Raw genomic sequence first — 21,527 nt, forward strand, 5'->3', positions numbered from 1 at the left:
CACAGGAGAGGCTTGCCTATCTATCTCTCCTGTGCGATTGAGAGAGACTGGTAAAGCAAATGGAAGCAGGAAACATCCAGGGCCTTGTGGGTCTGATTGGAGCTCTCTGAGGGCTTGATCCGGACTGTGGGCCGCATGTTTGACACCCCTGCCCTACAGGGTCCCCATAAATTGGCTGTGACTTGACAGCACTTTCTATCACCATGGTTATTTAAAAATATATATATATTGAGAATGTCAGAACAATTACCTTCCACTTCTGGATCTGATGGATTGACTACGCTGAAGACCAAAGAACCATCCCCATTCTTTTTCAAGTAGCCAATCTGCACTTGAACACACATGTAAACAAAAATATACATTATTTTTATGTCGGCTGATAAGTGAACAAACACCCAAGTTTTAAAAGATCTAACCCTCACATTTTGGTCTCATGGTGAGGGTTACAGAAGTCAAGCAGGGACAGAAAAGGCAAAAAACTGAACCTTAACACTAAAATTCAGAACCTAACAAAGGTTAGTAAAATGTGAAAAAGAGGGCCAATATTAAATACTAAATGTAGAAAATATATAGAAAAAGATACATGTATTTATTAATCACAAATTTAAAAACATATATAAGGGCCCATTCACATCAAATATATAAATAATATGGCAATACACACGGGCTTTTTACTTGAGAACACTGTGGCAACACAATCAAAGAAGGCAATTCTTAGACCAAAAGTCTATACTCTAGAACCACTGGGCAAGGGATTGCACTTTTAAAGATCTCATTGGCATATTTATTGTGTGCCTGGTGGTTTTATTCTGGAACAACTTGTTTTCTGGTCCATATTGAATTTATATTTTGTATCCATTCTGATTGCATCTACATGATTGTATTACATTTATATAGCCATCCTGCTACTCAATTGTTTGACCTCTGAGGAAGGCCGATGCAGGCCGAAACACGTCAGGTCATGTTTTTAAGCCCTTGTATCTCAGCCCTAGAAACTCTACTTGGCATGGCGTGGCACCAAGGAGCCGCAGCCCCAACGCAATCACCATCATTCCTTTGGTATAAAATTGAGCTTTCCCCACTCCATTTTCCAACACAAAGGATTTCACTATAGGGCGGCACCTCTATCTCTGTGTCAACAGACTGTAAGTGTCAATGAGAGTATTCAACCAAATACCAGCAATTCAGCTATTGGGTGACAATGAACCCTTTCCTAGTTCTCTGAGCAACTTCCAGGCTGCATCATGCCTGTTCCAGCGGCCTCTGGCTAGACGTCATTAACCAAGAGGGTTAATGTCTCTGGCACAAAGAGGCGAGGCTGCTTAGAACTTGGGGCAGCCCCGTAGCTAGGGATTTTGGGGGGAGGGGGCCTTGGGGGGGCCCACCAGCTAATTGCATCAAAGGCTCCAGGGCAAGGGGGGTCTGCCTGGCGTGCACCCACACAGCCCCCACTGGAGCCTTCCTCTGAGGTGAGCCAGAATCCCAATGTTAATAGACACTAAAAGGTCTAGGAAAGCTGCCCTGTTTTTTTTTTAAAAAAGGAGAGCGGGGATCAAGCTTCCTCCCTCCCTCCTTCCCTGAGCCGACGATCTTTTCCGAAGCCTGGCACAGAAAATCCAACAGGGGGGGCGAACCGCTGCAATCCGACCAATGCGTGTGTGACTCGGTCAATCACCGGTTGCTGCTAGGTCCTAAAGAGACTCAGCTCATTGCAGATGAGCTCAAACAGGGAGATGCCGGCTCAGATCGATCACGGGGTGAGGGGGCCGGAGGGGGAGCTGAAAATCAGGGAGGGGCCCGCAAAAAGAGCAGGGGGGCCGGGCCCCACGTTAGCTACGGGCCTGACTTGGGGCAGGGTCTTTTGAGCGGTGAACCTACGGTGTCAGCGACCCTCTGAGACCTGACCTCGTTGGCCACACACAGACAGCAAAAACAGTTTTGTTAAACTTGCTGTTAAAGGGTAGCTGGTGCAGGACTCGTTGCAGAATTGTTCTGAGGACGCGGACAGAGGCCTCCACGGGAAAGCCTGCCCTTGCTGCTTTGAGAAGGGGCACAATGAGTGCCAGGGAGGGAGGAGGGGAGGGCTTGGAGATCCATGGAAATCTTAAAATCAAAATGGAGGCCTCCAGGTTGCTAAAAAATTTCAAAAACGCCGGAACCTATACAGTCGGAGCTCTACTTAGGGGATACTGGCGGTCTAATGTTCAGGTTTAAAATAAGGACGGGAAGTTGTGCAGTCTCCTTCCTTCCTAACCAATGCTTTTTTCCCCAGATGGGTCACCATGTTAGTCTGTCTGTAGCAGTAGAAAAGAGCAAGAGTCCAGGAGCACCTGGAAGACTAACACAACGTGTGGCAGGGGAGGAGCTTTCCGTATCTGAAGAAGCGAGCAGCAACTCAGGAAAGCTAGTCTTTAAGGAGCTACTGGACTCTCGGTCTTTCCAACGTTTTTATGTTTTGTATGCATTTTAACTCTGTTTTTAACTGTTTTAAAAATTCTTTTCATTATGTCTATTGAGGAGGTTGGTTTTAATGGTTTTATAATGTAATTTTTATCTGGTATGTTGAAAATTGTTAGCCGCCTCGGCAGCCCTTGTAAGGGCGGAAAGGCGTGATATAATCTTTGTAAATAAATAACTGAAACCTCCATAGGACGGCAGTGGGGATCAAGGGGCCAGACCTTGCTGTTTGGAAGACATCGGCTGATCCTGTCCCGAGCCTCGTCTGCTGCGTGTTCCACCAAAGCCAGGACGTGCTCTTCCGCTGTGCTGTCTGTCAAGCTGCAGGCATTCCCCTCCGGTTCAAATATACAACTGTAACAAAGAGCCAGTCGTACAAGTAAATAGGGAGGCAGAGCTCCCCCCCCCGCCCCCCCAATAACAGCAAGGCAAGAGATTTGAGTGAGGGCTGGCTCCTGTCTACATAGGTGAGGTGGGCAGGGCTCTTTCTTTTTTTTAGCCAAAGCGTTTGTTAAATACTGAGGTTTGTTTAATTGGTTAGCTGCGGTGGCTCAAGTGGTCAAGACGATGAATTGCAGGCTGTGGAAGGTCAGTAGTTCGGCAGTTCGAGATCCGGGTGCTGCAAGACGGAGTGAGCTCCCGTCTCTAGTTCCAGCTCCTGCCAACCTAGCAGTTCGAAAGCAAGAAATTGCAAGTAGATAAATAGGTACCCCTTCGGTGGGAAGGTAACAGCGTTCCGTGCACCTTGGTGTTTAGTCATGCCGGCCACATGACCACGGAAACGTCTTCGGACAGCGCTGGCTCTTCGGCTTTGAAACAGAGATGAGGACCGCAACCCTAGAGTCGGACTCGACTGGCTTTCGAGCAAGGGAACCTTTACCTTTACCGTTGAGGGAACCTTTACCTTTACTGTTGAATAATTTTATTGCTGCATATAATATTCATCTACCACTCTTTAACTAGTGATGAATACTATTTTGTCATTAAGTACTTTATTCTGCTGATAATTTCTTAGTTTGATTTTACATGGATGATTTATTTTGATTTATTTTTTCCCTTTTTTTGAGCTTTCATTAACTGTGGGCATTTCTACAGAGTGTCTGCTGGCTGACTTAGCTGGTTTTATTCCATAAACCGCCTTGTACTTTTGTTGCAACCATTCCTGTAATATATATGTTTAAGAAATAAATAGATGCAACTATTCTCCAGGATCAACCAGCATTTCTGGTTTGCTATAAGGGGCCTCGATATACATGTCGCTTAAGATTGCAAATATGGATGGCATGTATTTTACTATTCAGCGCGCGCACACAAAAAATTGTTTGCATTTAAGGAGAATGCCAGACTTTCTCAGCTGGATAAGACCATGGTCTATCTGGCCCACCATTCTGTGTCCAACAGCAGCACCTCTGATCATGTACAAAGAGGCTCGAAAAAGAGATCTCCTGGTTATTCCTACTCTCTCTGGAACAGGCTTGCCCAGCCAGGCAAGAAGCGCTTGTCTGGGATTTGAACCCAAGATCTTTTGCACCCAAAGTGAGGACTGTATCCCTAGGTCAAGAAGCCTCACGTTTTAAGCCTTAACAGTGCAGAGTCATGTAGCACTATTTAGCTGCAAACCAGCACGTTTAGTTAAAAAGAACGGCATAATGGGAAATGAGCAGTTTAAATTGGTCTTGATTTATATCAATTGACCTTGCTCAAGGGGGGAATTGGCTTCTGCCTGCTTCAGAGAAGACCCAGAAGTGCTTGGGAGAGAAAACTAAGACTGCAATCCTGTGGGTTCAACTGTTCCTAGACTGGAGTAACTCTGCATAGGATTCCACTGCAAGTCATTCATCACTGACGGTTCCTTGGAACATTCCGTCACAGAACGTGAAAGCTGCACAACTAGGACCCTTTGCCCGACCGTGTTTTAAAAATTCACAGAATCGGACCCTTGCCTGGTCAGTGGGCGACTACACAAGCATGCCTGAGTCTCTGATGTACATAGCTTTGCTCTGCTGAATGTTATCATAGCCGCTTATGCCTTCTGCCCCAAAGCCCCATGTAGCACCTGCTAGCTGAGTCTCAATCTGTCAACAAGGATCCTCCTCTGACATTCCTGAGAAGGAGAGATTGAGGCAGGCCTGTGTGAATGTTGATAGCTGCGCTTTTGGAACACTGTGAAGTGGTACCTCCCCCGCGAAGGCTATGGGAGACTTTCGCTATTCTTATTTCCCATGCCCTCAGGAGAGTAACAACTGACAAACATTCTCACTGATCTAATTGGAACTGTATTAACCTGCCTAGTTACTATGTAATGCTGACATATGTATGAGCACTGGACCAAAGGTCTTGTAGTTTCCAACTTTGAACTATTTGTCAGTTCTGTCAAAGCGTTTGACTTGTTTGCAACTTTGCCGACTTTCTACAATAAAGCCAATTAAAGGACTTATTGCGTCTGAGAGTTACTACCCTGTCTGACAGGCTACAAGTGTCAACACATGAAGCTGCCTTATACTGAATCAGACCCTTGGTCCATCAAAGTCAGTATCGTCTATTCAGACTGGCAGCAGATCTCCAGAGTCTCAAGGAGAGATCTTTCACATCTCCAACTACCTGGTCCTTTTAACCAGAGATGCCAGGGACTGAACCTGGGACCTTCTGCATGCCAAGGAGATGCTCTACCATTGAGCCACGGCCCCTCGCCATCCAACTGTAGCCTAGCCCCACCCAAGTGCGTCATAACTTGCACAGGGTGGGATGCCTTGTGTCCATTTCTTTTCTGTGATTCCTGTTTCTCCTTAAAGCATTCCCAAATTACTTTGCTTCTTCTGAATGGCAAGATAGTCAGCCACCAGGCAACTGTCCTTAGATGCTTAGAAAATCCCATTAAAAGGGTAACTTTCACTGTATTCTTACAAAAAAAAGGAATCAAAATATGAAGCTATTTGACTGATGGTTAAAAAAAATCAAATCTGTAAAACAGGACACACACCCCCCCAAGCCCAGTATAAGCAACTTCCCTTCTGGAAAGCATTTTAGAACACACAAGAGCCAATTTCACACTGACGTGGCCAGTTCTGCTCAGAACAGCAGATGAACCCCACAGCAGCAAAACACCGGATTGTCAAATAGCATCACAGTTTGGAAGCTGTCTGTCTAAAGACTAGCCGACAACCGACCAAGCGGCTGAACAGTTATTTGAAAGACAATACAAAGAATGCACACACACACACCAACCTGCAAATTAAGCATCTTGGAAAACGTGCAACTACAATGGGGGGGGAAATGAGGTTTCTCAAACATGCAGATGTGCTCTGAGTCAGAGTTGGAAGAACCCAAAGGCCAAATACTACTCTAGAACAGGATGGCTTCCCAAACTGTTCTGAATGCAGCCATGCAAACTGCTAGTTTTTTGAAGCAAGAAAAATAAAATGAACAAAAGTACTGGCTTCTGTATTAACTGTCTATTCATTAACAGCAAGAAAGCAACAAAAGAATTACCCTTAAAAGTGCTAAAAAAAGCCGGCGAAAAATAAAACATTTGTTGGTTTTGAAACTGTGTTTTGGGAGCATCCTGAGGTTCCTCAGAGATTTAGGATTAGGGTAGTTTCAGAGGGGAGCCATGTCGGTCTGAACAGCTGGATTCAAGTTTCATTGGAGCCAAAAATCCTTAAAAAAAAAATCCTAAATATAAAATACACATTGATGGGGTCTGAACTGGCAGAGACTGAACAAGAAAGAGATCTTGGAGTTGTAGTAGATAACTCACTGAAAATGTCGAGACAGTGTGTGACTGCAATAAAAAAGGCCAATGCTATGCTGGGGATTATTAGGAAGGGTATTGAAAACAGATCAGCCAATATCATAATGCCCCTATATAAATCAATGGTGAGACCTCATTTGGAATACTGTGTGCAGTTCTGGGCACCACACCTTAAAAAGGATATTATAGCTTTGGAAAAAGTGCAGAAAAGGGCAACTCAAAAGATAAAAGGGTTGGAACACTTTCCCTATGAGGAAAGGTTAAAGCACTTAGGGCTCTTTAGCTTGGAGAAAAGACGACTGAGGGGTGACATGATCGAGGTTTATAAGATTATGCATGGGAAAGAGCAGGTAAAGAAAGAGGTACTTTTCTCCCTTTCTCACAATACAAGAACTCGTGGGCACTCCATGAAACTGCAGAGCGGTCGGGTTAGAACGGATAAAAGGAAGTACTTCTTCACCCAAAGAGTGATTAACACATGGAATTCACTGCCACAGGAAGTGGTGGGTGCTACAAGCATGGACGGCTTCAAAAGGGAATTAGATAAGCATATGGAGCAGAGGTCCATCAGTGGCTATTAGCCACAAGGTATAGCTAGGGGCTCTGGGGCAAGTGATGCTCTGTCTCTTTAGAGGCCAACAAGATTTTTTTGGGGTATGAGCTTCTGAGAGTCAACAGTCACTTCATCAGTCTCTGACAAAGGACGCACTGACCAAAAGCTCACACCCCAAAATATTTGTTGGTCTCTAGGGAGCTACTGGACTCGAACCCAGCTGGGATCAGGGGTTAGGAGCTTAGAAGATCAACTGGCTCACCTGCGCCAGTCTTCCCCTACACTACGCAGCCACAACCGAGCACTTGATACGCTCCAAGGGGAGCTTGGAGTGCAGGCAGGAGAACAATGAAGATGAACAGGTCAACGCTTCATGTGAAGAGACTGTGCACCCTCAAAGAGACCCCCAGGGTCTTTGTCAATGCTCTGGAGTCCCGCAGCAGAGACGCGGGGACTCCTTACCCCACAAGGATATGCCAAAAAAAAAAGGGGGAACCACGAAGTCTGCAAATCTCATTCTCAAACCAATGAGGGGAAAGAGGCGCCATCGAGCAGAGCGCAAAAGCCCCCCAGACATGTGCTTCTGGTTTTTTTTACCTAATCACTTCTTTACTTGGCTTTTTGGATTTCTTGGTGGTCTCTACATTCACGGGAACCACTTCGGGCACAGGCTCCTCGACAGCCGTGTCTTCATCGCCCAAGAGCGCTGCCTGCTGAGAAAAATCCATGTCCTGCATAAACGACATGCTGCGCTTCAAAGCTAACAGCCGTTCCTAGAATTAGAAAGGACAGAGCAGCAGGGACTTTACACCTTTCCCTCATAGCCAAGGTGCTATGACGATGGGATGGGATGGGGGTGGCCATGGCGTGGCACCTAAAAGCTACTGCTGCGATGGGGATGCAACATGAAGTCGGTCATGGCAGTGCGAGACCTAGAAAGGAAATGACACGTGCCGAGAGAGCCACCTACCTGCAGGTGTGACTGGCCGCAAGGAAGGCTACAAGCAGTCGCTCACACAACAAATCGACCTTCTCAAACATGTTTTTATATTTTCATAGTGTTTTAAAAATAGGTCCTGTATGCTTTCCATTCTTCTCTTCGGCACCTTTCTTTATATGTTTGGGAGGAGTGGAAGAAAAGAGGGGGCTTGTGTGCTGTTCAGAGGGATGGGAGGCTAGTGGGGCTCTTGGGCAGTATGAGATAAATCATAAAACATCTGAACAGGTCACAGCGGGAGGGACTGTGGATCAGCGGCAGAGCATCTGGTAGAACGGGATGCCCTGTAATAGCTCATTCTCATGACTGTGCACTAATCTTTGTTTGAAAGATTGAGGCAGATAATCAGTGTCTACGTTTAATACATAAATAACTGCCCTCAAAATGATCAGCTACTAGGGAGAGGTTGTGGTTCAGTGGCAGAGCATCTGCTTGGCATGCAAAAGGTCCCAGGTTCAATCCCCGGAATCTCCAGTTAAAGAGACCAGGTAGGTGAGGTGAATGACCTCTGCCTGAGACCTTGGAGAGCAGCTGCCGGTCTGAGTAGACAATACTGACATTGATGGACTAAGGGTCTGATGCAAGACAAGGCAGCTTCATGTAGGGGAGGGGGCTATGGTTCAGTGGCAGAGCATCTTGGCATGCAGAAGGTCCCAGGTTCAATCCCCAGCATCTCCAGTTAAGGATCAGGTAGGAGGTGATGGATGGGATAGACCTCTGCCTGAGACCCTGGAGAGCTGCTGCCAGTCTTGAGTTGACGTGGCTGACCTAGAAGGACTGAGGGTCTGATGCAGTAGGAGCTTGATGCGTTCATGTATTTACTTTATTTGTAGTCCACCTTTCTCAATGAGACCCGAGGCAGATTACATTCTGTAAATCAATGCAGTATATGGGGGAGGAAAACTAGTCCCATGCATTGCCTTGTTTACAGGAAGGTAATGAAAAGAAAAGAAGTGTTGGCATTCCAAAGCGATTGGTTTACTTATTTAGAAAATTTAGTCACAAAACTCCTTTCAACAAGTTTAAAAATAATATTTCTTGATTGGAAGCACGTTTTCCCAACCAGAAACAGTACTTCATAGCAATGTTCCCTCTAAGCTGTGGAGTCCTGTTAGCAAAAATTCTACTTTGTGAGCGACTGGCATTAAAGTTGTGAGCAGGAGATTTGGCTACTGCATAAATTAGATTGCTCTGGAGCCATCCTTCTTGAACTAAGACAAAAATGTGTGAGAGGAGGCTAAAAAACTGTGAGCCAGCTCACACTAACTCGGCTTAGAGGGAACATTGCAAGTTCATAGTAGGGTTTATTTGCTCCGAAAGAGGAATGATTTATCATGGAAATCCCAGCCAGCCTTTCAGTACAGTCACAGCTCGGCATACGCCACCATTCTGTGGGTGCCCAGAAATCAGCTTGTTGGGAATGTTGGCTTTCATTTAATAAATGTGCAGCTGGTTGTAAAAATATGCTTGCTAGTAGGTCCAATGTTCCCTCTAAGCTGTGGAGTCTTGTGAGCAAAAATTCTAATTCGTGAGCTACTGGCATTAAAATTGTGAAGAAATGATTTGGGTACTGCATAAATTAGATTGCTCTGGAGCCATCCTTCCTGAGCTAAGATAAAAATCCGTGAGCTGGAGGCTAAAAAACTGTGAGCTAGCTCACACTAACTCAGCTTAGAGGGAACACTGGTCCACACCTGGGGAACTCCTGAAGTCGGGCAGTGGGGGGGGGGGTGACTGCTACAGCGGGGAGTGGGCTTCAGTGCTCCACAGTTCATGGATCCTTCTTATAACCAGCAGAAGCAGAATATACTATGCAAAAATAACAGAACTCTTGCAAGGGTGCTTAATATATAAACGCAGTAGAGTTCTGTTTTTCCTGGTGCGGAACTTGGATTTTTTTTGCTTTGGTAGAGCCGAGTATACGCAACCCTGAATATCGCTGCCATAAAGGGCACTAAAGACGGATGGATGAAGTAATGCTTTGCTCACTACAACAGTTTTTTTAACGTGTATGATTGGTCTCGTGCTTGCGTGCTCTTTTAGCTGTCTTACTTTGCTCATCATCTTGAAGCCCGTGTGGAGGATCTTCTTGGCCAGTTTGTAGTACACGGTATCCGGTCTGTTGTACGTCATTGCGTTGTCACACATCAGTTTAAAGTCTGCCTGGAAGACACAATGCAGCATTGCCATGGTTTCAGATGCTAACTGTATCTGGAGATGCTCAGTCACCACAATGTCACTAAATTTGGGAAGAATGGGAAGTCAGGCTGATGAAGAAAGACCAGTTAAGCCCCAGATGACCTGTGATCTGCTTAGTTCATTTCTTTTTGGCCAGGTTTTAGGCCTGGTTGTTACACAACAGCTGACAAAGTGGTAAATCTGTGCCTGGACAAGACTGCAGGTGGGAAAATATCCTCACAAAAAATAGCATTCCACACCCTTATTCTATGTGGAAGAAATTCTTTTGTATGGAGGAGCAGTCCATATAAGAGTCTCCAGGGCAAAGCCACTTCTTGGCACAAGGGCACAGGAGAGACAGACAGCTTTAAAAACACATCTGATGTGCACTTGCAATTTTACAGATATTCATATGATGTTGAACCCCTTCCTGTAATATAATGTTAGAGTGGCCCCTAAGTTTGAAAATATGCTATCCGCTAATTTGCAAAAGAAGCATGCACGAACAGGCAGAACTATTTACAGGATCTTATGTAAAGTCATTTATTTCTGTGTTACTGAACATAAGAATTATCATTACTGAAAGTGTACCACATTGCTATTCATTCACCTTGAATTCCGTTACTGACTTGTATTCATTGTTTGCAATTTTATCTTTCATAGTGCCAAAGTCCATGGGATGCTTTATTATCATGGAATAGCCAGGAGCAATGGCATCTGTGACTGGGAAAGCAAAAAACCCATGAGGATCTTTCCTAAAAAAATAAAGAAACAGAAACACAGGAATTAAATGTTTAATACTATGCTCGGGAATAATATTACAGGCTTTTTTCCTCAAAAGCCATTTCATGTCAACTATAGAACATCAAGCATGTTTCAGAGAAAGAGAAGTATTCCTGAGTTCCACTTTTGGAGAGACAAATTCTTGTGTATTAAAAACACGCAGTAAGTCCTGTCTGAAAAGTCACCTACAATCGACATCCGAAATCAACGTAGATGGCTTGATCCTATGCCTGTGAAATTTCAAAGCAATACTTCTGCCCAATCAGGTGCCTCGTGAATATCTCAAACAGGAACAAACTCCAAGAGTTCACATGTGAGCACACAAAATATCTGCCCAGTTTTGGAAAGGCATTAATCTAAATAATTGCATTACTTCATCCACCTCAAAGTCAAAATGAATGTTTGGAAACAGCAAATCACAGCTTCTACTGGATCTAAGTCAGAAACTGCACATATCAGCAAACCTGTCTTTTGAATGCAGGTCTGCCCCAACGGAGCTGCGGTGGCTCAAGTGGTTAAGACGCTGAACTGCAGGCTGTGGAAGGTCAGTAGTTCAGCAGTTCAAGACTCGAGTTGCCGCATGACGGAGTGAGCTCCCGTCTCTAGTTCCAGCTGCTGCCAACCTAGCAGTTCGAAAGCAAGAAATTGCAAGTAGATAAATAGGTACCACTTTGGTGGGAAGGTAACAGCATTCCATGTGCTTTGGTGTTTAGTCATGCCGGCCACATGACCATGGAAACGTCTTCGGACAGCGCCAGCTCTTCGGCTTTGAAATGGAGATGAGCACCGCAACCCTAGAGTCGGACTCGACCGACTTTCGAACAAGGGAACCTTTACCTTTACCTGCCCCAACCATGGAAAAGCGGGGGTGGCGGAGGGAAGGTTAAATCCAATTTGAAGAGCAAAAGGGTCTGCCAATGAGGGCACTTCCCCCAACCCCCCACGGCCTGTTCTCCCAGGCACTTCTCTGTCATTTGGACCCTCACATCTGTTTTGTTCTTTAAAAAAATAGAGCTCCTCACCCATTTTATACATGAGCAGAGCAGAGGTGTATTTAAGAGACAGTTTTGCTACCATAACGTCTACATTCAGACTGTGTCAGAGAACAAAATCATGAATCAACCTAAAACACAATTTTCCTAAACATTAAAGCCACACGAGATCACACACCTAGCTCTGAAAATTCACCTCGGCAGTCAACAGCCTCACCTTTGTAACTGGCGAAGAAAATGTTCCAATAACTGCTGGATAGGCGTGCTCTCGTTTTCTGCTACAATCCAACACAAGGAAAAACAGACAATTAATTCTTTGACAGCTCTTTTGAACTTCTGCCTAACACAGGTTCATCATACCTGTATGATGTGCTACTCTGGAGATGCATGCAAATGTTTGTGGCTCTGCAAATCAGCATGTACATTCCATTTATGACTGCCAGGACAGAGGATCGACAGCAGTCCCCCGAGTCTCGAGTGTGGGTGTTGCCAGAAGAGCTGAACGCTGATCAAATCTGTGTCACAAGTTGTTTCAAAGAGATGTGGAGAGGAGCGGTGTACACTAGCAAGATTATCGTTTTGTTTATTGGGAAGGGCACGCGCATCATTAAATATCCGGAGTATTGTTATCACATTAGAAAGTTCTTCCAGAAATACTGGAATGGTACTCCTGGTATTTAATTAAAATTATAATCATGCCCTTTCTGACTTTCCTATGCAGAATTAAAATGAGGGGGAGAAAGGCCCCCGACTGATCGGCAACACATGGTCCCTTTAAATTTTAAAAGGCCATTGAAACTCTGAAACTTACCATTTAAAGGTCCCATGGGCCACCAATCAGCCATAGAATGCTGAAAAGAAATGGGTTGATCGGACCTCTGAGCTCTGGAAGCCAATTCGATCGCCCATACGAAATAAACAGCCCTTTAGTCCACAGGGTCTTTAATGTCTATGGGTGGTACACCAAGCCTCCGGAGGACTCAGAGGAGCCCCCCATGCACATACTGGGCGGGCTCAGCCTTAAAGGTGCTGGCCTGGAACATAGCCCCAGAACCCTCAGCAGGGTCAGAAATAGCCCGAAAATCTACTTTGGCACAGGCTCTCACTCCCCAAAAAACAAATAAAATAAAAATGAATAAATAAATAGGTAAGTCCAGTGCCAGTTACAGACATTTTCCTATGGGGGCAGACCTGCCCTCCAAAGGAACGCTAGGTCTACCAACCGTTGTTTAGAGCACACCCACCCCGCAGTTAGTTTTAACTTTAACAAGAACATAAGAGATGCCAATGTTGGATCAGGCCAAAGGCCCATCTGTATGACACAGTGGCCAGAAATACCAGTGCCATCAGGAGGTCCACCAGTGGGGCCAGAACATTAGAAGCCCTCCCACTGTTGACCCCCCCAAGCAACCAAGATCACTTGCCCCAGAGCCCCTATCTATACCTTGTGGCTAATAGCCACTGATGGACCTCTGCTCCATATGCTTATCTAATTCCCTTTTGAAGCCTTCCATGCTTGTAGCCGCCACCACCTCCTGTGGCAGTGAATTCCATGTCTTAATCACTCTTTGGGTGAAGAAGGACTTCCTTTTATCCGTTCTAACCCGACTGCTCAGCAATTTCATGGAGTGCCCACGAGTTCTTGTATTGTGAGAAAGGGAGAAAAGTACCTCTTTCTTGTCCTGCTCTTTCCCATGCATAATCTTATAAACCTCAATCATGTCACCCCTCAGTCGTTGTTCTCCAAGCTAAAGAGCCCTAAGCGCCTTAACCTTTCCTCATAGGGAAAGTGTTCCAACCCTTTTATCATTCGAATAAATAACTTTAAAGGGCCGTTATTTTCATTGGGGTAAACCTGGCCTTTCCCTTGAAAATAACGACCACTTAAAGGGTAGATGCGCCACTGACAGGATGTCCTATTCTCACATTATCGGGAGGGGTAATAATGGAATCGTGAATCATGTTGGGGAGTCAACAGTGGTATTGGATATTGCCACTCAAATCTCCAAAATACTGGGCATTCGGTTGGCGATATCCCCTAGCGGAGATAGCTGTGCAACATGGCAGATGCCAGTATGAACAGATGAGTAACTGTACCAAGCTTATGTAGCCAAGACTCAAGGCAATAGGAGCACAGAGATCATAAGGCAGCTTGCATCCTGGATATAGCAGAGTTACGCTGAAGGTGACTTGCTCCTCCACATCTCTTTTTGAACTTTATTGGCGGAGACTGCTATCCACATTCACTGCAATCTTGCCCAATGCCTTATATAAGATCCTCACGTATCAAAAATATAGAGAAGTTTTCAGGAAAGCTTTACAGAAAGGCTAAAGGATGGTGGATCAGTATTTATGATGTAAAAAGACCAAGTAAAAGACAGAAATGGTTCCAGCTTAAGTATTTTCTGAAGAGTGTTTTGAACTATTGTTTATGTATCTCAGAACTCTTAACACTCTGAAGGAACTACATCATGCAATGGAGAACTCACTATATTCATTACTGATCCTGTTTCTTTGCACAGGAACATATTTTGATTGGCCCGCCTGAAGATGGAAAGAGAACACTGATAAAAGATGAATATGTGTTCCATGTGAAAAAATGGTACCCCTGAGAATCAAAAGGGGCAGAGAAAAATAAAGGATGTAAACAGTTTATTTGTTGTTGTTCAGTCGCACAGTCGAGTCCGACTCTTCGCGACCCCATGGACCTGATCAGGCCAGGCCTTCCGGTCTTCCACCGTCCTCTGAAGTTTGCTCAACTTCATGTTCGTCGCATCTATGACACTGTCTAACCATCTCATCCTTCGCCGTCCCCGTCTTCTTTGACCTTCAATCTTTCCCAGCATCAGGGTCTTCTCCAGGGAGTGCTCCCTTCTCATTGGGTGGCCAAAGTATTTGAGCTTCAGTTTCATTATCTGGCCTTCCAGGGAACAGTCAGGGTTGATTTCTTTTAGGATTGACTGTATGGTATGTCAGCATTTTCTCACAGACATTATTTTTCTGTTTTAACCCATCCAAGGAGTACAGGGTGGTATACATGCTACCTTCCCTCATTTGATCCTGAAAACAACCTGTGAGGTAGAACTCAGCACACTATTGTGGGGCGAATCGATGTTAAGAACATAAGAAAAGCCAATGTTGGATAAGGCCAATGGCCCATCCAGTCCATCACTCTGTCACACAGTGGTCAAAAATACCAGGTGCCATCAGGAGGTCCATCAGTGGGGCCAGGACACTAGAAGCCCTCCCACTGTTGCCCCCCCCCAAGCACCAAGAAGACAGAGCATCACTTGCCCCAGCCTGAGACTTCCTATCTATACCTTGTGGCTAATAGCCACGAATGGACCTCTGCTCCATATGTTTATCCAATTCCCCCTTGAAGCCATCCATGCTTGTAGCCGTCGCCACCTCCTGTGGCAGTGAATTCCATGTGATAATCACTCTTTGGGTGAAGAAGTCCTTCCTTTTATCTGTTCTAACCTGACTGCTCAGCAATTTCATTGAGTGCCCACGAGTTCTTGTATTGTGATGTTATGTTATAAACACATCTATTTTTAATTACTCACCAGGCTGAGTTCTACAGGCCCGGACTGGACGATCAGGAGGTGGATCAACCTCTACTTTTTTCCCAGGATCAAAATCATCGGTCTCACCCTCTGTGTCACACAGTTCCTTCTCTCTTTTTCTTTTCTTCTCTTCCTGATACCAAGAGAGGCAGAAATATGAAAGCTGGTCAATAGTAGCTTGTACTGGCAAACACACAAGACTGCATATTCACATCAAATCTTCCTTAAAACGAGTAAGGACTCCGTTAATCTGACAAGTTCAGGAGGACAGATCCACCCCCCCCCCCCCGGTGGCTCTATTGAAATGCCACCGTAAACTCTGGCTTGTTTACCTTAGTAAGGCTGTTCACATTATCCCTGATTAATCTATAAAACATACATACTGTTGTCAAACTCTGTCTTTAGTTTGCCATAATGGTAACGGGGAAATTCCTGCGCGCACACACGCATGTGTGTGTGAATGGCTGAGTGTGTCAACTGCTGCTCTGCTTTCTATCGTAGGTGTCATAACTCTTTCCAAGATACCTCCCTGGTCTAGGGACGACCTTGAACCACACTGTGCCAGCTTGCTATTATAGATAAAGAAACAGTATATTCTCAGGTGGGAGGGAGGCAGTAGGCACAAATGCTAGGCGGGATAGTTAAGATCTGTGATTGGATGCATGGAAGGGGGGGCCTTGCTTGAACTGTCTATATCTTTGAATTCTCCCACCAGAACCTCAGCTCTGACGTGGTACTGATTTAACCTGGAACATGATTATTTCTCAATAAACAAATCACTGCAAAGATAGTGTTGTTGAGAGTAACTTTGCCCAGGAGTCTGGCAACTGTTGGGCATCAGGGAGGCTCAAACCCAGAAATGGGGGCCTTGCTCTGCCAGCTATCTGATCTGCATACTTGCCAGAACATCAGGCCCAACCTTTTCTGCACCACAACACCCTTCCCAACCTGGCCAGTCGAGGAACCACACCCTTTCGAGAAGGATCTAATGGTAGTTTCTGAGGTCAGCTGACTGAAGGGTCCAATGAGCGCAAGTCCTGGAAGTATAAGGCCGTTCCCATCAGGCTGGGTCTTTCGGTTTGAGCAATTGGTTGGAAATGTAAACCCTGCCTCATTCCTGCAGGATCCTGACCACTGCCTGTGCCCAGGGCACACTGTGATTCCACAGAGGTCTGGGGGCCGCTCTAGACAAAGCCGATCATCAGCAACCTTCCCTTTTCTTCTTCTGTACGGTTGCTTCACTGCATTTCCTTAACAATTTTTTATTCTGGAAAAAGAATGAATAAAGCTTGAGAAGAAGCCCATGATCGTGACCAGGGCCAATCAGTTGTTCTTTCATGGGATATAAAAGTGGCTTGAAGGGGGAGTTTTCTTTATGAGGAGAAAAGTATGGCATCCATTATGGACACAGTTGGGCTGTGGACTTAGGGTTGCCAAATAGATTTGACTCACCGGCGGGGGAGGCTCCTTTCCATCCGGGAGTCTTCCGTGTGTGTGTGCGCGCGCGCTTCGCGCGCCACCGGAGCGTCACCGGAAGTGACGTCACACGCTGGGCGGGGCCACACCATTTGAGGGGAAAACAAAGAGTGCCCCAGCGTGCGACGTCACTTCCGGGTGACGCGCAAGCGGGGATGGGGTTTCCCCCGGGCCCCGATTCCGGCGCGCCGGGAATCGGGGCTCCGAAACGGGGGATTCCCCGACCCCCGGCTGCATTTGGCAGCCCTATGTGGACTACTTCTGACTAGTAACTTCTACTGCGTACCTTGGCAAACCGAAGAAAGGCACATGCTTAAGTGAAGAGCTTTTGTCCAACTGCCTTTTAAATTTCTCCTTGGGAGAAGCTGAATCTGTCCTGCTTGGGGAGGTATCACGAGCAGGCAGGAGAGGTTTGGAAAGGTGACAGAAAACGAGAGGGGCATGTCGTGAGAAAGCACCAGCACAATGCTCTTTGAGTAGAGATGTGAAGGCCTAGAAAAAAACCGGGAAAATTCGGAAAAAACCCGTTTTTTCCCCATTTTTTCCTGAAGCCTTTTTGTTTTTTTTTCGAAAAATTGAAAAAAGAAAAGAAAAAAATTGATTATGGAATGTTTTATTTTAACATGATGAATAATATATTTTAAGACAAGGTGTTCAAATATTTTCCAAATCATTTCTAATATATATATATATATATGGTATCAGATTGATCTAATTTCTGTGCACTGAGGACAAGCAAGTCCTAGGTTAAAAACTGAACTCTCCAATGCAAGAACAAGATGCATTTCTTCCTTTAGGAGGTGCGATTGTCAGAAGAAAATAAAAAAGTTTAAGCTTTGTTTTTGCATGTGGATGGGTATTCTGTTTGTAATAATTGTTTGGATACACTATATTTTTAATATGCTAGTTGTGATAATTTCATGCCAAGTAAAAATGTCCATAGTCATATTTTATGTTCCTAAAGTAACAGAATGACTTTCAATCTAGGAAAGACAAAAAAAAAGCTAATGTAGCATTTTTTTCAATTTTTCCAAAACTTTCCGTTTTTTTCTGGGTGGAAAACCGGGGTTTTTTCCGAGCTTCAAAATTTCCAGAAATTTTACATCTCTATCTTTGAGCAGTTAATTTTTTTAGCTGTAGTGTGTAACCAACTCTGTATCCTGAAGGCTGAGAGGAACACTGCTACTAAGCAAGCGAGGATCTCTGAAGTTGGACATATCATGAAACTATAATAAATAATAATTGCAACAGACATACAAGGTACAAAGTAGGATTCGGAATCCCAGTTTAGCACCACCAACAAACCATAATTTGATGGGAAGTTGTGAGAAAACTGGAGTTTCATAAAGCCATGGTACATTATCAGTAATTAATTGTGATGCTGAAATGTAGTCGTCATGGGCAAAATAAACTCCGAATGCAAAGAATTAAAGGGCATTTATAGCTCAAGCAAGGCATACAGACATTTCCTAGATAACCACACCTGTTCAAAAGGCAAATAATTACAGAAGGAGATGGCAGAAAGACCTAATTTTATCAATGCAGCAAACCTGCATCGGAATGTATCAATCATGCTCCTCTATGCAAAAAAAAAAAAAAAAATGCCACATAAAATAAACCAGGGACAAGAATTCTAACCTAGTCTTCTTGACAAGTCATTGGCTACATGTACCGAATTGTTTGTATGAAGGGACATTCTATCGTGTGAAGCTCTCCTCTTACCCTCTTCTACTCAGCAAGAAGTGGTACAGACCAAATTGAAGTCTACCAGTGGGTGCTAAACCAAAAGCATTTAGATGTACTATAAAAAAAAAATCTTAAGAGGATGTTGTTAACAATGGAAAAAAGGAGATGTGAAAAATATTCATGTCTAGGCAAAACAAAAAACAGAATTCTTAGTTTAGTAAAAAAAAACACTGTAGAACATGAAGGTTATTAGAAACTAGAAAATACCTAGCACTAATGTTCTGAAAAGTATCTAGGGACAAAAGTCATCAGTAGGCCCATCCCATGCTAATTTCCTAGGAATTAAGTTCCACCAAGCTCATTGGATGACAACGTACATAAAACCTTTGGCTTCGAATACACAATCTTTCACTGCTACCAGAAGGAGTCAGGAACAAGCAACATAGGCTGTGGTTACACGGCACGAGTACCGCAATTTGTTCCTGATGTAGATTTGATCAGGGGTATTTTTAAGCGGGTTCAGATGATCACACATCCCTCACCCAACCGCTTGCATTGCACGACAATGCTCCAGGCACCATTCAGATAGCCATGCTGCACATTTTTCTTTAAAAAAATTCTTTGCACATGTGCACATGCACACATATGCACACAATGGTGAAAGCCGGGGGGGGGGGACTACCGGAAGATCAGATGACCTAATCGCAATCAATGCAAGAGATGGCTGTCCAGATCGGCAAAATCGTGGATTCAAAGCACAAATACCCGGAAAGTACTTGATTTTTCTCAGCGTCGGAAAACTCACTAGGGAACCAGGAGGATCGTGCGAGTGAGGCCACTTCAGTGTGGGAGACGGATGCAGGCGTCTGAGCAGCAGTTTTAAATGCGAGAGGGAACAGCGGTGAAACCCGATCAAAATGACCGTGTGACCACGGCCTTATGATTTGTACTTACAGTTTCTTTTTAAGAGGTAACTTTAAAAGTTTATTTTGCAACACAACCAATATGGGAAAGGAGATCTTTCCCAGTGAAGGTTGGAGCCTTAAATGACTATGTCTCCCCACAAAAAGTTAAGCTGTCAAGTCTCAGCCAATTTATGGTGACCCCACAGGGTTTTCAAGGCAAGAGATGTCCAGAGGTGGTTTGCCATTGCCTGCCTCTGCATAGCAACCCTGGACTTTCTTGGAGCTCTCCCATCCAAATGTTTGACAGGGCCTCTCAATCTGACAGGATTGGGCTAGCCTGGGCTATCCATGTCAGCGCATGGTCTATATCAATCATTCCTTATGCTGGATTGTCAAGATTCTGCTAATCTGGAATTTCAACACAAAAGGCAGTTGATGATCAACTTCCCTGTTGAAAGTTTGACAAAATTGGTCATGAAGCTGTTTACCTTTCTTTTCCGTCTCTCCTCATCATCAAGATGCTTTTCTTTCTCTTTATCTGACTTCTTTTTCTTCTTCTTCTTCTTTTCCTTATGTCGCTCTCGCTCGTGGTCCGATCGGTCATCGTAATAACTGGAATCATGTCCTGATCCTGAAAGTTCAGTCACTTCACTGCCTCCGACTTTCAGTACCAGTTTCAATGGCTTTTCCAGGGGTTTATCCACATAATCTAAAAGTATAAAGTAAAGATATTAATAAAAGATTTCTATCCCCACATTCTCCAGCATGTTATTTAGCCCAGTCACTGCTTGCTAATACTGTTAAAAGAAATCCTATTCAGAGAAGATCTAAAGATATGAATTTGAGTTGCTTGAAGGACAGCATTCCCACTTACGGAAACTCAACAAATTACCGTAATTGAAATAACTGCAATGGAAAAGAGGCTGAAAACATACTCAAGCATCAACAGTTTAGACACTGGGGGAGGGGTCCCCTATTAAAAGATGCCTACTTTCCCCTGGTAGGCCTCCAGAACCTTTAATAGTTCTGTGACATCCAAAAATAAAAACGAATGTGACAGGTTTTTTTCCTCTCCAGTCTCTGCATCTGCAGGATGTGAAATTCATCACATTTGATTCCTGATCTTTCTCCAGAGGAGCTCCAGATCCAAAGATTCATCCACTACGAAAAACGGCTGCTCCCCAAAACTGCAGCCTGTTGAATTTCTGCCTTTCATGCAGCTGTGACGGGGCCAACATTTGGCTCTGAACTGCTTCACACAAAACTCTTTCGAGGCGCGCATCCAAAACATTACAGGTGAGTGGGACATACAGAGTCAAGCCGCTCTGAGAGCTGGGACTGGCCGAGGCTTATGAGAGGACAGCAGACCGCTGGCTTTCCTTGCACAGGAGGGATGTGGGACAGAAAGCACCACACAGGGACGACGAAATGGGAAGGGGGAAGCCCAGAACCTTCCATTCCTCTAAACAATCAATCCACCTTTTCCTGTTTAGAGGGAACACTGCTTGCAAGCTGAATTTAATAAATAAATCAATGATAAATAACGGCGGCACCGAGCAGAAAGCGGCGCCGAGGAAGGGTCGCCTCAGGGGCGGCGCGCGCGCTCGTGGGCGAAGGGGGGGAGGAGCCCACGCGGGAGCGCGCATCCCTCCTCCTCCTCCTCCTCCTCGTCGTCGCCGGACGGGCAGACTCCGTTTAGGCTTCGCGGCTCTCCCCAGCGGGGGCCCGAAGCGGCCGGCGCCCTTCTCCTCTCTTCCCTTTCACAACAGCCCTGCAGGGTCGGTTAGGGGGGGGGATTCGAGCCCGGCTCCCGCGGCTCCCCGCCTGAGGCCGTCCCGTCTCGCCCCCCAGTTCCTGATGAGCACCAACTCCCTGACCACCTGCTGCGAGACCAGCGGCCGGACTCTGGCCGACTCGGGGGCGGCGGCGGCGGCGGCCTCGGCCCAGGCGCCGGTCTACTGCCCGGTCTACGAGAGCCGGCTGCTGGCCACGGCCCGCCACGAGCTCAACTCGGCCGCCGCCCTGGGCGTCTACGGGAGCCCCTACGCCGGCAGCCAGGGCTACGGCAACTACGTCGCCTACGGGAGCGAGGCCTCCGCCTTCTACTCGCTGGTAAGTCCGCCGCCGGCGGGGGGGGGGCGGGGGGCGGGCCGGCTTGCCCAGAAGGGTTTGCGGGGGGGCCC

General features: G+C 45.5%; 1 protein-coding gene across 1 annotated transcript in view; it reads right to left on the reverse strand.

The window, feature by feature from the left end:
- BRD9 (bromodomain containing 9) overlaps positions 1-20,802 on the reverse strand; it is a 36,492-nt gene extending 15,690 nt beyond the window's left edge. The window contains exons 1-9 of the mRNA XM_015417720.1: positions 20,796-20,802; positions 19,833-20,053; positions 15,278-15,410; positions 11,929-11,989; positions 10,547-10,691; positions 9,811-9,921; positions 7,359-7,471; positions 2,679-2,811; positions 251-326 (exon numbers count right to left, since the gene is read on the reverse strand). Coding sequence (XP_015273206.1) covers positions 251-326; positions 2,679-2,811; positions 7,359-7,471; positions 9,811-9,921; positions 10,547-10,691; positions 11,929-11,989; positions 15,278-15,410; positions 19,833-20,053; positions 20,796-20,802 — 1,000 coding nt within the window. The remainder of the gene's footprint in view (positions 1-250; positions 327-2,678; positions 2,812-7,358; positions 7,472-9,810; positions 9,922-10,546; positions 10,692-11,928; positions 11,990-15,277; positions 15,411-19,832; positions 20,054-20,795) is intronic.
- Between the last annotated feature and the right edge of the window lie 725 nt (positions 20,803-21,527).

Source organism: Gekko japonicus, unplaced genomic scaffold, assembly GCF_001447785.1.
Source record: "Gekko japonicus isolate JY-2015 unplaced genomic scaffold, Gekko_japonicus_V1.1 scaffold97, whole genome shotgun sequence".
Lineage (NCBI taxonomy): Eukaryota > Metazoa > Chordata > Lepidosauria > Squamata > Gekkonidae > Gekko > Gekko japonicus.